This window comes from Drosophila nasuta, chromosome X (genome assembly GCF_023558535.2).
Source record: "Drosophila nasuta strain 15112-1781.00 chromosome X, ASM2355853v1, whole genome shotgun sequence".
NCBI classification, from domain to species: domain Eukaryota; kingdom Metazoa; phylum Arthropoda; class Insecta; order Diptera; family Drosophilidae; genus Drosophila; species Drosophila nasuta.
The window spans coordinates 7,951,118-7,968,168 of record NC_083459.1 but is presented as its reverse complement, the minus strand read 5'-3'; the positions used below and the strand labels follow the sequence as shown (position 1 = coordinate 7,968,168).

At 34.9% G+C, this 17,051-nt stretch overlaps 1 protein-coding gene across 1 annotated transcript in view; it reads right to left on the bottom strand.

Annotated features, from left to right (window-relative positions):
• Nucleotides 1–9,342: 9,342 nt before the first annotated feature.
• Nucleotides 9,343–17,051, bottom strand: part of LOC132796688 (chitin deacetylase 1) — a 51,754-nt gene continuing 44,045 nt past the window's right edge. Inside the window, exons 7-8 of the mRNA XM_060807942.1 lie at nucleotides 15,399–15,784; nucleotides 9,343–9,907 (exon numbers count right to left, since the gene is read on the bottom strand). Of these exons, the coding sequence (XP_060663925.1) occupies nucleotides 9,574–9,907; nucleotides 15,399–15,784 (720 nt within the window). The 3' untranslated portion in view covers nucleotides 9,343–9,573. The remainder of the gene's footprint in view (nucleotides 9,908–15,398; nucleotides 15,785–17,051) is intronic.

Below are 17,051 nucleotides of genomic sequence, written 5' to 3'. Positions count from 1 at the left end.
CACGTAATTTGAACGCCTCATCGGCATTGATTATACTCGCAGATTAGTGTGTTATGTAGTGCAATATTTATGCTGCTGCTGCCTATTTTCTGTCGGTTAAAATCAATCACATATGTGGGGAAAATGTTGTTGAGTAACATTCACATAATATTCCCAAAAATTATTGCTTATTAGAAATTTATCCGTGGTTGTGTACACACAATCAAATTCACTTAAATACGACCACGCGGCGTATGCGTAATCCATGGCAAAACACATTTTCATCTGTACTTTGCAGCGCGGTTTGGTTGTTAATAACGACAAGTGGTTTGTCCTCAAAAGTTCAGATTCTAATTTAGTCACGAAAACTATTGTGCCATGAATTCATTTACATTTCATTTCGATAAAATGTTAACTTTATTAAAGTTGCTTTTTAATTCAAGTCTCTTTACGATTTGCATTAATCAATGTGTGATTTTTAGCTCGACTTGAATTTGCACAAAATTTAAATTTGTTTTCAATAAAGTTAGGGAAATTCAAAGTATAGATAGCAATGAATTGTTTTAATGAACAATTCTTATAAATGTATTCCTATAATTAAACAAGTAAGAAAGCTACAGTCGAGTGTACTCGACTGTAAGATACCCGCTACCCATTTTAAATAAAAGAAATATATTTTCAGAAATCATAACTACTATAGTTATTACTGTATATACCAAAATTCGTAACTCTAGCTTTAAAATTACACTTGTTATTCGATTTTTTTGATTTGCAGGGGCGGAAGGGGGCGTGGCAAAAATTTGAAACAAACTTAATCTGCGTGCAAACATAAAAAATGCTGTCAAAAATTATAGCTCTATCTCTTATAGTCTCTGAGATCTAGGTGTTCATACGGACAGACGGACAGACACACAGACGGACAGACGGACATGGCTAGATCGTCTCGGCTGTTGACGCTGATCAAGAATATATATACTTTATAGGGTCGGAATCATAGTTATAGTTAAGTGTGCTCGACTATGAAGTAGCGGCCACGTATCTTTAATAAAACTATATTTTACAAATATACTAAAAATATACCGGAAAAATACTAATACACACCGAAAGCTCTATCTGGTATATTCATGTAGTTCTGCATTAGAAAATTATATTATATATTATATCGCAACAATATTTTGAGTAATCTTAAATACTACAGTTATTATTGAATACAGTAAAGGTTTTAATTAATAAATGTGTATTCAAGCTTAATTTTTAGTTTCATTAATTTCTAAATTAATTTAATTACAACTAATGTAATGTAATTTGATAAATGAAAAGAAAGCCAAAAGTTTCAAGCTAAATAATTGCATAAATTAATTGCTACAGAAATATGATTTCAATTTAATTTCAAACAAATTGAAGTAATTTGAGAAATTTATAAAAATTTCAAATTTAATTTCAAATAATTGAAAGTAAGTTTAGAAAATGAAAATAGACGAAAATGTTTCAAATGCAGATTTAAATTGCAGCTTACAGAAAATATGTGGAAATATTTAAAGCGTACTAATGAAAAGAATTGAAAGTTAAATTAAGAACTATGATTTGTGTATATGTAAAGTATAATAGCTGAGATCCGCTAAAAATATTGTGTATATATAGATGCGAAAATACGAACAAAATTCAATTAGAGTTGCGAGAAAGCATTGAAGCGTTTTTCGCAATCGATATGGGGAAATTGAGAATGGAAATTGACAGCATTAAATGCGAGAAATTCAACACGAATCGCAGAGCTGGAGCAACAATTTAAAGCTGTTAACGCACTGAAAACACAGCATCATCATTAACGGCATCACTTTTGGGAGTGGGCCTGAGAGTAGGAGGCGTGGATGTGGGTGTGGGCGGAGGTGGTGGCGAGATCCTTGTCCAAGACAATGAATGCGTAAATCTGTCACAATTAATACCTTAAATCGCGCTCAACGCAAAAATAACTCACGCGGCACGCAGCGAAGCCAACACAAAGTCAAATCGAAATCGAAATTGTTGAGTCGTTGGGGATGAAGGCAGAAGGCAGAAGGCATAACCCACCTCCCTATCCTCCCTCTCTCTACACAGCTCATTTACACCGGAAGCGGTGCAGGTTACAGCGAAGAGAGGCGTGAAGAGGCGTGAAAAGTTTGTCGCATGTTGTTGCAATTGCCGCGAGAAAAGCGCGGCGACCATTAAAGCCGTGTTAATCGATTTTCTGTTGCTTAACATGTGCCAAAGTAAAGCCACGATGCTGTTCAACTACACTAAACGGAATTCAACTGAACTGAGGACTGCGGACTGTGGACTGAGGTCTGAGCTGTTGCTGTTGCTGTTGCTGCTGCTGTTGCTGACACAAGCACATGCCACATGCCACATGCCGCACGCCGTCGCGACGTTGCAAAGTAGAAAATAATCATCATGGCCCCTTAGCAATTGAGGTGGCACAGCTTTTGGTCCCCCTGATTTGGCATATCAGATGTAGATGGTGGAGGGGGAATTGGTGGCGAAGAGCTAAAGCAACTTTTGCGGCAATTGGCAAAATCCTTGGAACACTCAGCAGACATTCAAATAGTAGTTGCTTCTGCTCGCAGAGAGAGAGAGAGAGAGAGAGACCATAAAAGGGAAATGTGCCAAAGGAATTAATCATTCGATTAGTGCTCATTAATGAGTGTTGACAGCTATAAGGATGCAGCCAAGTGGAAGCTGAATACAACATCACTGTGTGTGTGTGTGTGTGTGTGTGTGTGTGTGTGTGTGTGTGTGTGTGTGCCAAGGTAGAAAGCAAAAACAGTCATATAATATATGAGCAATGGCAATTAACTTTCACGTAAACTGTAGAAAACTTTTAGCCTCAAAAAGTGAAAGAAACTAAATTAACTGCTTACGAAATTTGTTTAATAAAAATCACATTATTTGGCTTATTTATTATTTTACACTTTGTATATGCAATTACAGTTAATTTCATTACTTTTTTACCATTGAACAAGTAGAATGGAATGTAGCTTTATGTTGTTGAAATATGTTTTTATACTATATGAGCAGAGGCAAACAAACTTTACAAAACTTAAAGCCTTAAAAGAGGAAGCAACTAAATTAAGTGCCCAAGAAAATTTCACAAAATTATGCATAATGAAATAAATGTTTGTTTCAGCTATTAATTATTTTACAATTCGTATATAAAATTACATTTTATTTGAGTATTGTTTGCCATTCAACAAGTGGAAATTATAATACAGCAATGTGTTGTAGAAATTTGTATTTTTTATATATGAGCAATGGAATATAATATGCATGCAAACTGTGGAAGAAGTTTTTGTCTCAAATCAGGAATAAACCAAATTAACTTTTTAAAAAAACTTGTATGATAAAAATGACATTATTTAGCTTATTAATTAATTTACATTTCGTGTATAAAATCACAAATTATTTCATTAGTCTTTGCTGATCATTATGTTGTAGAAATATTATTTTGATAATATATAAGCAATGCCAAACAACTTTTACGCCTCAAAAGCGAAAGAAACTAAATTAGCTGCCCAAGAAAACATTTTAATATTAAGAATAATATAGAAAAACATTATTATATGTCTATTTTACATTTCTTTATTACAATGTATTTCATTAGTGTTCATTAGTTCATTAGTGTTCATTCAACAAGTCGAAGCAAAATTTGTTGTAGAAATTTGTTATTTTTGTTTCCTTCGCATATATGTACGCTAACTCAATTTTGATCTCTTTAGCAAACAGAGACATTGCTGGATTAAGCTTGTGAGCATAAGTAAATTTGAGTAATTCTCAAAATTTTTTTATTCACTCTTTCTCGTAATTTTTTGGGGAATATGTGTTAAGCTGTTTTTTCCCAAAATGTTTCGTCAAGTTGTTTGTTTGATTTAATGGAAAGTCAACTCTAACCCCAAAGTAACTAACTCGAAGTACGTGTGTGTGTGTGTGTGTGTGTGGGATACACGTACGCACATTTTGCAAACTGCAGTAAATTACGGTAACTCCCAGAGTTGCCACCCCTTTCAGCCATCTTCATCCCCTCCGGCAACTGTTTAAAGTGTTTTAGTATTACAGTTGGCGTTGCTAAGCCAAAAACTAACTTACACCTAACTAAATGACAAAGTTTTGCGACTCACGGGCGCACACACACACACACACACTCACACATGTAGAGCGAGAGAGGGAAAGTGGGTGGATAAGGGAGGGAAGGGGAGGCAAAGTGTGAGCGAGAGCAACGAATGCATGGCGGTAATTTAAGGTAAACATTTCTTTCTATGCATAGGTGAGCGTGCTGTTCTTCACGTATGTTCATCTGTGTTTGTGTCCGTGTGTGTGTGTGTGATTGTGTGTGGGAGTAACTGTTACCACATGGACACCAAAAGGCACGCGCTGCACATTCACACAAACACACAGTCATATGCATAGAAAAAAAGAAGTACACACACATATGTAGGAATACTGTTTTTTTTTATATACCCTGCAAGGCGCACATCAAGTGGGGTGTTTTACTTTAATTATGCAAATTTACAGGGGGAAAAAGTATAATTACGACCTAGTGTGAAATTAAGATTTAATATGCAAAAATACTCTGGAACAGTTTAACATGATTTAACGAATTTCAGTACTGTAAAGAAATAAACTTTTATTTTGTATTTATTTGTTTATGTTATATTGTTTCTTCTATAATTGGTTCGCATATTAAAAACAAGTGACAAAAATGTAATTAATTTAAAAAAAGAATGTACAACATACATAATTTTTTTAAATAGTGTATAAACGTGCAACTAAAAATGTATATACTATATAATAAACAGAAATCAATTTATTTTGCTTAAAAAAAATCTTAATTTAAGATTGTTTGATAATCTTGAATCTATATCTTGATTTAAGAATAAACCTTCTTGGTTTAATTTTGACATTATAAAATATTTCTTTAAATTAATTTTTCTTACTTAATGTATTTAACATTATTTCCTAAGCAGCTTTTATTGGATTATATTCTCCTTTACATCATTTTATAATGTACATCCTGTGAAATTTTCAAAATTATCAGAATAATATTATATATTATCAGGTTTTATATTGGATTAGGACAAATTCTCTATTGAATAAATAAATAAATAAATACAAAAAAGTTCCCAGCAAAGCAAAGCAATTCTATTATTTTTTCAATATTTTTATGAAAGCTATTTTTAGCACCAAAAAATATTGTAAATCTAGTGACTTTTCTTTCATTTCTTTTGCTTTCAAGGATATGTGGAAGTCGTTCATTTTTTACCTGTAACTATTTTCTTTTTGTAAAGTTTTGTTACTTTTTTGTTTTGTGATTTTTTGTTGTTGTTATTTTGCGTGTTGGCTACTAGTACTTTTGCCACTACTTTAACCGCATAAGCGAATGCGAATGTGTGTCCGTCTTTTTGTGTGTGTGTGTGAATAAGTGTGAGTGTGTGTGTGTGTGTGTGTGTGTGAATGTTGCCCGTGAACGTGCCGTGCTACACTTAGCGCTGCTGTTGGACATACGTAGCTGTTTCAGTTTTTTTTTTCTCTCAATTTTTTGCCTGCTTCTTGTTGTTATTGCAATTGTTGCTGTAGTTTTGTTTTGCTTTTCATTTTTTTGTGTGTTGTGGGTGTTTTTGTTGTTGTTGTTGTTGTTGCCGCCTGACACAAGCTGTCCCCCGGCCGCACCTCTTCACCACAAAACAGAGCAGCCAACACCAACATTCAGTTGTAACTGGCATTTTACACATTTACAAGTTGCCACTTTATATTGCATAATATTACCACGTACATGCGCCACCTTGCCACCTTAACTTTTTTACGAGTCTGCCCTGAGTGTGTGTGTGAGTGTGTGTCTTCCTCAATGTGTGTGCGGGGGTGCGGCTGTGAGTGTTAGTGTGTGTGCGTTGGCATGTGTGTGTGTGCAAAGTAATTCAATAATTACGCTCTTGACATCATATTCGTATTACTTTTTTCCCCTCATCTGTCTCTCTCTCTCTCTCTCTCTCTCTGTGTGCGTGTGCATGCGTGCGTGTGCGTGTGTGTGCCTTAGGGTGCTTGTCTACACTAGTGTGTGTGTCTTCTCGAGTGGTTTGCGGCTAACAGAGAAGCAAAAAAAAAGCGAAAAACAGCCACATGCCAGCGCTTAAGCATTAACCCAAGTATAGCTAACTTTTTGAGCAATTCAACATACTATTTGGAGTGTCAAAATTACTGCAATTTACCAGCTTGAATAGCTTGATACAACACTGAATGTAAGCAACAATTCAAACTAATTGCTACTTGCATGTTAAGCAGCACTTAGAAGTCGTTTTTTTCTATGCTAAGTAGAAATGATTTTGATATTGACTGAAATTAGCTAAACTTTGAAAGCGATAAAAGAGAATTTTTAAATACATTAGATTAAACGAAATTGTACAATTGTAAGAAACATAAAGTTTTTTGTTAACATTTCAAAATTTAAATTAAATTTTATTGGGTTTTCTGTTTTGCTTTTTTATTTCTGGGAAAAACAACAATAATTTTTTTTAATTACATTCACTCAAATGAATTAAATATTTTTTTCGTTGCTACTTTTAAAATTTTGTGTTTACCTAAAGTGATAAATGAGTATATTAAAATAAATAAAGAGAAGTAGATATTTTGGCTTCAGCTTTTTTTTTTATCATTAATTTCCAAATTATAAAAGAGAAATTTTAAATAAATAAATTGAAGTGAAGTCGAATTTTTGTATGCTTTTAAAATAAATTCACAGAGATACTAATCGTTGTTTTATTTTTTCTTTTCTTAAGCATTTAAGGAATTATTCTTGTAACAAATATTGTGTAGGCTTTTATTTTTTATATACTTAAGTTATTCCTTAACGAAACACGCGTTAAATTGGAATGCTATGTTAAGTTGTTTTTAGTGAAATTTGTTTGGCGGAAAAATTAAAATAACTTCTTTGTTTTTTACTTCATAGCTGTACCTTTAATAAATCAGTTATTCGGATCAACTTGCTGATGAAATATTTCCAAGAAAAATAATTATTAAGCACATACTTATTTATATACCAATTTTATAAAATAATAATGGTATATTAATATACCAAAGCATATAAATGGCATATTTATATGTCAAATCGTATATACAGTATATTTATATACTGAATAATATTCCTTAAGATCAATCTAAGCTAGCAATTTGTTTAAATGATTTATGCGGAAATCATCGCACATTAATGAATTATACAAAAAAAGCACAATGAATAACAATTGCTTCGAAATGTAGCGTGTCTGTTTCTCTATTTTCCCTTTTTGCTATTCTAACTTCTTGTTAGCCATATAAGCTGGTAATTTGTGCTGGCGGTTTTGGAAATGTTCTGCGAGCAACAAAATCCGCATCCACGATGTGGCCATAAATACGACCAACAAATTTTCAATTACTTGTTTGGGATAATATTTTCGGAAAATGCAATTTGTCCAACTAACTTTATTCATTCATTTCGCAGTGAAGTTGCTGCTGCTGCTGCACAAAAAAACACACACACACACACACACACACACACACATACACACACACAGACTCGTACAAACGCTGACACTTGTTCTAAGCAAACAGCAGCAATGAAAGAGCTTTCATGTGTGTGTGTGTGTGTGTGTGTGTGTGTGTGTGTGTGTGTGTGTGAATGCACGTGTTTGCTTGTGTTTGTAGTTTCGTGTTCCAAAAAACAAAACTTTTGCAAAACGAATTCAACGCAATGGACGCCAAGGTAAAGAACTTGTCAATTGATAAGCTAGCTAGTTATCCTATTATTATTCGTTTTTTATGCTTTATGATTTAGATGTATAATGCATAATAATTCAAGCTACAATATAAAATTTAAGTTATATACCACAACTGGTTCAATTTTCTTAAGAAAATATTAAGTGATCAATTATTACAATTAAAACAAACTATTTTAAAGTTTATATTTTTTAAATAGGTGCCTAATTAGTTTTGGGCTTCATTCAATGTTTCTTTGCACTGATTTTGTTTTTGCTTTTTAGTTTTTAAAAAATGCATAAATTGTGTTTCGATGGCTTCAAAAATGTTTTCTTTTGTAAGCTTCCCATTTATTAATTTTAAGAAAAAAAGTGGGAAATATAAGACATAAAAATATGAGAGAGTAAAAATATTTAATATTAACAAAATTTGATTACAAATTTATTCCTACATTATTCTCATCAATTTAGGATGATAAGTTTTCAGATTTATTATTATTATGTATTATTAAAAATACTTAAAATTGATTTATTACTTTTTTCGATTGAAACTTTTAAATTTATATTTTGTACTTTAATTTATGAATTACTTTATTGCTTGCATATTTTAATTTTTCATAATACGCTTTTACATTAATTTAACAGTGATTTTCACTTATTCAGCTGCTTGCAAACTGAGCTACCCTTTTTGAATATCTTTTCTACAGGGCATATCAAACACTCTCTCTTTCTATCTCCCTCTGGCACAGAGACACACACACACACAAACGCACACGTGGAAAGCGCGATAATGGCGTCGGATGTTGTTTGTCGTTCTTAAAGCTATTCGCCTGTCGTCTCTCTGTGTCACATTCTCTCTTTATCTGTGTGTGTGTGTGTGAGTGAGGGTGTCGCACTGTATGTGTGTGTGTGTGTGGTTTATGCACCTCAACTGCGTTGTCGCGCTCATCATCCTCATTGCATGTTCTCTTTGACGCTTTGCACGTGTTTTTCCCCTGGCTAAAATTGTAAAAGTTTTGTCCGATTTTTTTTTGTTGTTGTATTGCTGATGTTGTTGTTGTTGTGTTTGTGTTTGTTGCTGTTGCCGGCGACCTTTGGGCGCTGCCTTCGGTGCCGTCGCGTCTAATTTCGGTTTTAAATACATGGTCATAGTTGATTTCGCTGGCAAAAGTTGCAGATTGCACTTTTCGATGGCACTCGAAGGCCGAGCGAGCGAGTGAGACGGCGAGAGAGAGTGAGGCAGGTGAACACACGAATGCTCTGCTTTTGGCTCAGTTAACTGCCTTGAATAATGCATGCAATTTTGTTGCACTCACTCTCTAAGTAACTAAGGCGCCACACACCGGATCATGGATATGTTTTTTTTTTGTTCTCCTATGGGAATGTTTGATGTGGTTATTGATGAGTTTTAGCCGCCGCAAAAAAAAAAATGAGAAGAAGTTGCAAACAGCCTTCAATGGAATAATAAACTTGGTCGATTAAAAAAATTTGTTTGATTTATTCATACAAAGAATATATATTTTAAAACTAAGAACAGTTTGACACAATTTCACTTACAAACTACAAAAGTTGTGGGTAGTAGAGTACAAGAAATCAAAAAAAAAAAAGAAGCAAAACAAATACAAAAAGGGAATAGAATAGCTCATTATTGCATCATCATGACGTGTACAAGTGCGGGAAATTAATGGGAAAATCGAGAAAACAATTTAAAAAAGTCGGAAAAAAGTGTGTGTGTGTGTGTGTGTGTGAAAAAGTGGATAACATTCATTCAGAGAATAGAATAGAGAGAGAGAGAGAGACAGCGAGTCAGTCAGAGGGAAAGAACGAAAGTCTCTCGCTTTTTCTATTTGGAAGGTTCATCTACTTCTTGTCCCTCAGGGTTTCTACCCGAGAAGATGTAGTTGTCCCGTCCCGAAATACCCGTACCGCCAGCATCGCCCAGCCAGGGATAGACATTGGGGCACTCGCGGCACGTCTCCATGTAGCGAGTGTCGGTCACATTCTGTTCGGGTATCTTGAAGGGCAAGGCGCAAGTCTGCCAAATGTTGCACGGCTTGGGCGCCACGGCGATGTTCTTGTCGCACTTCCACGCCTCGATCTGGTTAACGTCGCGCAGCTCCTTGGGGTCGGTCATGTACTGCAGCATCTGGGTGACGGTCAGGATGTAGACGTCGGGTCTGCAAGAATAACAAACGAAAATGTATTAGTGAGAAATTAGTTTGAAAACGGTCAAGTTTCAATTTTAATGAACTGCTATTCAATAAAGTGGTAAACAATGTATAACATTTTAATATTTTAGTAATATTTTGATCTATATTTAACAAATTTTCCATTTTTTATTGTACTTTATTACTAAATATATTTTCTTATAGAGGTAATAGTTTTTTTTTTTTCAATTTTTGTGTTCATAAATGCATTTTCAATTTATTGAAAAAGATTGAGTTTCATTTTAAATGAAATAAAATAAATATTTTTTAATAAAGCGATTAAAGTATCTATAAAATTTCAATATGTATTCTTGTATTTCTTGTCATTCATTGTTCATTGTTATAAAATGGCTTAAATGGTATTATATATCTTTCTTTTTTTGACCTTAAATAAGAGACTTAAAGAGAGATCGAGTAGAAAATGAACTAAATATTGTACGAATATATATAAGAGTGCAATTTAACAATTTAAAAATAGTTTGAATAGTGACTTAAATATCTTAACATACATAGAAAATAATGTTTGCTTTTATAAAAATATGTTTAAAATTTACGCTATTTGATTTAATTTACCTAATTGAATGTCACTTAAGAATGACGAAGGTTAGTGCTATAATTAATAGACTTAAGCCTACGAATAAATAAACAAAATAGACTATCAACTGTTAAGCACATAATAATATTCAATGTTTGCTATTCGATTCTCGAAAACGAAACAGATTTCTATGGAGTTTTCTTAACTGAAAGTCGTCAGTTAAGGAGTTTGCTTAAATAGCAATAACAAAATTGACTGAAACCTGGGATCGTTTGGTTTGCTCATTCGTTCGTTCGTTGGTTCGTTCGTTCACATATGCAGAGTTTCCCAATGTTATCTGCTCGCAGGTGTCGGAGGAAAAAAGCAAAGTAAGAACAACAATAACGAGAGCAGCCATTACGCAAGCAAGTTAATGCAAAAGAAAACTTTGCGGCCCTTTTCTCTCGCTCTCTCTCTCTCTCTCTCTCTCTTCCTTTCTTTATGGTATCTCTATCTCTCTCTGGCTTTGTTACTCACACCATTGTGGCGTATAGTCCACCAAGCATTTCATCATCGTGGCACGCATTTTCAAGCATTTCATGCAAACAGTTGAAACGCCTTCGTCTCCTTCTCAGTCTTCGTCTCAGCTCCTGTTTCCGGTTTGCTGGAGCTACAATTTTCTCCCCAGCCCTCCTCTCAGCTGCAACTTGGAGCGCCGACACCAGCTCAATGTTGAAAGTCATTCACACTAATTAAAAACTTCGTACAATTGTGCGAGAAATAGTTTTGCAGCTGCTGCTATTCAGTTTAGCTTAAGCTTCAGCTTCGGCTTCAGCCTCCACAAAACTCTTGCAGCGCTTTTGGCACTTGCCACACACATACACCTCATACACGCACACCTCTACACACACACACACACACACACAGAGATATATAGAGAAACATTTGTCAGTGTGCAAAAAGAGGGTCCGAAGTGCAACGATCATAATGGCTGGCAACTGCATACGACAAACTTCTATCACAGTTGTGTCACATGCAGATGATATAGAGAGACAGAGACAAAAAGAGCGTGAGAGAGAGAGAGAGAGAGAGAGGGACAGCGTGTCAATGGAGAAAGTGAAAGAGGTGGCAAGTTCGAATCTAACGACTAGTCTATCATTAGTTTATGAAATAATTAAGCAGAGCGGCAACTTTAACCCACTTCATTCCCTGTTGAGCTACGCAAATTTTGTTACGTTTTCAAAGCAAAACTGTTGTGGAAAACAAAACTGGTTTTAATTGATAAGAACTACTAATTGCTCGAATCAAATTAAGTGCGTTTTGTTAAGCACAAGTTGCAAAAACAACAACAACAACGAATGCAAATGCTTGCAATTTTCTATTTAATCACAGTTGATAATATAAAAATACTATTCAATAGTTCAAAGTACTTGTAAGTTTCAATTTAAAGGTAGTTAAATATGTGTTGTAATGAAAAATAGGAATAATATATAATTAATGTTGAATTAATTATTACATTTAATTTATTTTATTTACTTCTATTCTCGGATTCTAAACATCGATGTAAAAATAACGATTAATTAAAGAATTTATTTTCGCCGCATTTATTCTTTTAAATTTCGTAACTTTTTCTTTCCTGTCTCTTGCTTCCCCTCTGTCTTTACCCCACTTCAACTCTATTTGTCTCTCGCTTATCCCTAATGACAATTTACGGTGTAAATCGAAAAGTTTCAAGTGCACTTTCTTAAGCGACTGTCAGTTGATTTGCTTGGCCGATTCTTTAGTGTGGCAAGTGAGCGTGGAAGAGGTATATGAAGGGAAGGAAAAGGGGAGAAAGTGCCACATTTCTGCTGCATTGCATTTGTTTAGCTGTATTTAGAATTCATTAAAAATTACATACAAAATAATGCTGATATTAAATGCGAGCTTTCTGCTACGTTGCACACTTTGATGAGCAGCGTGCTTGCCGCTTGCAGCTTGCCACTTGCCACTTGCCGCATGGCCACATCATTTGCCGCATACTATACGGAGTACATATGTATTCTCTATATGGAGAGAATTCTATATGTATGCCGCCCTCCAAAGCCGATGCCGATGCCGATGTTGGGTTTTTGCAGATGCCCAGAGATGAATGTAATGGGCGGTGCTGACAAAGTGCGATGCTATCAGCATAACTTCATTACGGAAGTTTTGTGCCCCTGTCTCTGTCCCTGCCCCGTGCCTCATTCCCTGTTCTGGCCACGCTCCACGCTGGTGGCACTTTGATTCCGCCTCAAACCACTCGTTATGCCCCACCACAGTGGACAATGGAGGCGAATCAAGAAATTGTGTTGGTATTTTAATGAAAATATTCAAAGGTTGTTATGCTGCTTCTCTGTTATAAAGCTAACACTGTTACTTCATATAATAAATGGTATTAAAGACATAGCAAATAAATATAGAAATAGGATTTCAGCGATAAAATATAATCGAAAAATACAAGATTTAAATTATGTTATAATACCCACAAAAAATAGTATTTTATTGGTATTAATACATATGAAATAAATATATAAAATTAGTATTTCATAGGTATTAACACATATAAATACAAAAAATATAATAGTATATTATCGGTATTAAGACATATGAATAAATATATATAGACATATAAAATTAATTTACAAAATAGTATTTTTTACTTATGATATGACTTTACTATTGTCATAGAAAACTATGTCGCCAAAATATGATTATTTACTAAGTTAGCAACAAAAGCAAATTGAGCTTGACTTGAAAGTTGTTAATAAATATTCTGCCAGCAAAATTCTGCTTATACCCCATAGTACTTCAGTGTGTGTCTCATTCTCGCATGTTGTTTTTGTGCGTTTTAACATGGCTTTTAGTTAGCCATGGCCCTACGCTTTGGCCCGCTACTCATTTTCTTTTGCCAGCTCCTGGCGGGGATGGCGTCTGAGGCTGAGACTGAGGCTGAGGCTGGAGCTGCTGTGGCTCTGGACAAGCGACAGCTCGACCTGCTGCCGATGCCGATGCTGCTGCTCTCTCAATGCCGCTGCTGCTGCCGCTGATATTTTTCAAAATGAAAGTTTAACAAAATTAAACTTTTCTCATTAAAACGTGCGATTTTCCCCTGCCATCTCTTCTTCCGCTTTTCCAGCATTTTTCTCTTTTTCTCTGTGTGAGTGTGTGTGTGTGTGTTTTTTTCTTTTTGTTAAATGCTGACCACAGCGTCGCCATTGTGTTTTGCCTGAGATTCGGGATACCGTCGAGAGTTGTGCATATGGTTGACTGACGGCGATGTCGATGTCGATGTCGAGGGCGCATCGCATCGCATCGCATCAACCTGTTCCAGACACGAGGCGAATCGAGTCGAGTCGAGTTGAGTTGAGTCGTGGAGCCATCCACTTGGCCGCTTGGCTGCCTGCAACATATGCCGCTTGTTCAAGCAATTTTTATAGCAATTGCCAATTTTGTTGCCGTTGCCGTTGCGCTGAAGCTGAAGCTACCGTTGCTACTTTTGCGCTTTTGCGTTTTCATCCTCTAGCTTTGTTCCATCTCTCTTTCTCTCTGCCTCTCTTGCACTGTTTTCTCTTTTTTTTTCCATCAGCTTTGCCTCTTCTTTTCTCGACTTGTTTTTTTTTTGCTTTCTTTTAATTGAATATAAAACTTGCCAGCGGCAATCGGAAGCGCACTGCAGGAAACGCCAGCTGTCCATGTGTGTGTATGTGTGTGTGTGTGTGGGTGTGTGTTGTGCCTGCTACTAAAGTTGGCTTTCAATTAAGAAAACACCAACTACACAAACTACACACAAAAAAAAAAAAAAAAGCCAGAGCATAGAAATACATTTATGAAAAATTGAGAGAGTCTCAGCTTCAAATTTTGAACTATGATGCAAATATGTGGCACAAAATTACGCTTCATCAAAACTACTTATGTGGTAGATCAAACCCAAGTGTTTATTATTGCCGGTGACCTTAAAGATATACTTTGCCTCCATTCGAACACTCACCCACACACACGCACACATAAAAGAAAATCGAACAAGCAAAACTAGTTACAAAAGTTTTGTGAATCCTTGAGAATCTGTTGGCAAGTGAAATCTGTTGGATTCTCGCTTCCAAATTTTCTTTTTTTTTTTCGGGCAAAAGTTAACTGCGAGGCCTTCTTTCGATTACATTTTCGCAATGATTTCACTCAGTTTTTCTTTCTTTTCTTTCATTTTTTTTTGTTGGCAAATACTTTCACAAAAATAAATATATATGACCTAGTGTGATGTGTTTTATTGTTTTTGCTTAAGGTACGACTGGCTTAAGATAGCAGAAAGCTAGCTATAATGATAATAAATGCAGTAATATAATATCATGGCAAATAGAAAATTAGATGTACAATATGTATAATTAATTATCCAAAGTTAATGTAAAAAAATGAAATAACCAAAAAAAATTAATAATAAGAAAAAAATATATAAAAAATAATTTAAGTTATACTATATAAATTATGTTGAATAAATAAATATATAACAAATAAGTTCAATTAAAAAAACTATAAAGAAAATACTATGTTGAAAGTTGCTTAAAAAATATGTAGCATACTTATTTGGTTAAGGTTCTAAGATTCAAAAACTTACTTAGGAACACATTTCGCCTAGCCTAAAAAACATTTTCTTACTCGAAAGTGCAATATAAAAATAAATAAAAATATAGTGATAACAGAGAAATATATAATCTATACCTTATAATGCAAATTAGCTAACCGACAAATGCTATAAAGTCGCTTAGTTGGCGAAAACTGAGCAAACAAAAAGTATAGCATACTTATTGGGATAAATAGAAAGCAGTTGACTTAGTGGCACTTTTGCTTGCTTAATGTCCATTTCATAACTTGAAACCATTAAGCCGGATAAACGTAGGTATAATATGCAATATATTGCAAGGAAACTTTACTTACAATTCGAGAGCCCAGTCGAGGAACTTGTGCAGACCATTCTCCAGAGGTTTGGTCTGGAACCAGTTGGTGTGGAAGGGCATCATGTAGGGTGCCTTGTTCTGCTCGTAGTAACGCGAGAAATCTTCCTGCAGCCAGTCGAACACCTCGTTCTCATCGAGATTGTGGAGCACACACTGATCCATGTAGGGACAGTGACCGCCCTCAAAGCCCTCCACATAATGCGTATTCAGTGGGACTTCCCAAACGCCGGGGAAGGTGCGCGATGGGCAGGTGCCGCTTTTGCACTCATGCGAGATCTTGTAGTCCAATGTGTATGGCCAGACGGGCACTGGTACTGGTGGCACAGTGATGGAGCTGTCGTAGATGTAGTTAAAGTCCTCCAACACCTGTGAATGAGAACAGCAACAATGTGGGATAATCGCAAACAAAACAATCTGTGTAACAATAAGGTAATTGTGACTGGGTTACTCTTGTGCCTTTTGATATTATAATGCGACACTTTAGGTTTATCATGATAATTTGTAGCATTTTCGTATGCGTATGCGTATGTGTGTGTGTGTGTGTGGGGAGGCGTCAACAGGCAACTTAATCCAAACATTCTACCAAACAAGCTCATTAGCCATTCATCATCGCTTTATTGCCCAACACACTTTCACAACAGCAGCGAGTGGAAGGTGCGACACATACATACTACATTACATGTTATTTAACACGCAAGAGAGAAACGTGCAGAGACATGTAGAGACACGCACAATGGCACGCCCATTGCGCGATTCCGTCAGTCGGTGAGTGACTCCGACAGTTCGGTTGTCAAAGTCATTTTAGCCCATTATGTGTGTAAAATGATCTGATATTGATATGATTTTAAACACGACTACAAAACCCTAACGAGATGATGACAATGATGATATTGATAATGCTGATGACAACAACCTCGATGATGACGATGATGCTAATGATGATGATTGGGGGTTGGGGTAGTTTTGATTGAGGGGTGCGACGAAGGTTTTGCGCACTCGAATCTCGTTGTATTGTAATCGAATGTGTTATGACATTGATGTCTTGTCATGTCAAGCAGAGACAGCCTCTGTCTGCTTCAGTTGCTGTCTCTGTATTGCTATGTGCGCGTGTGTATGTGTGTGTGGGTGTGTGGGTGTGTGGGTGTGTTACAATTTTCCTACTTTTCCATGCAGTCTACCAATTTTAAATTGCACAATTATTTGTGTTAAGGTCTAGACTGTGGAAAATGGTTGAACTAATGAGCATTGCAAGTTTAAAATAATATATAATTCTGTTTAAATGGAAATTTAACCAATTTTAAGAAGCCTAACAATTGATAATATTTAAATATATAATTCTGAATTAATAAAAGTTAGTTTTTAGAGAAGCAATTCTATAAATAGATATTATACATTTATAAATCAATTGAAATTAAATTCATTATAACATAATGTTATTACAAATTTATGTATTTAATTTATAAATTTATAAAAATTCGAATCATTAAATTATTTAAAGATATTAAAGACATTTCTTGAATTGTATTACATTAATTTTAACATTCTGATAATTTAAAGCATTTAATATAAGTTAAAAATGTTATAGTTGTAGGTATAAGATTAGCCACGAAAATAAATAGGTAAAACACTAAAG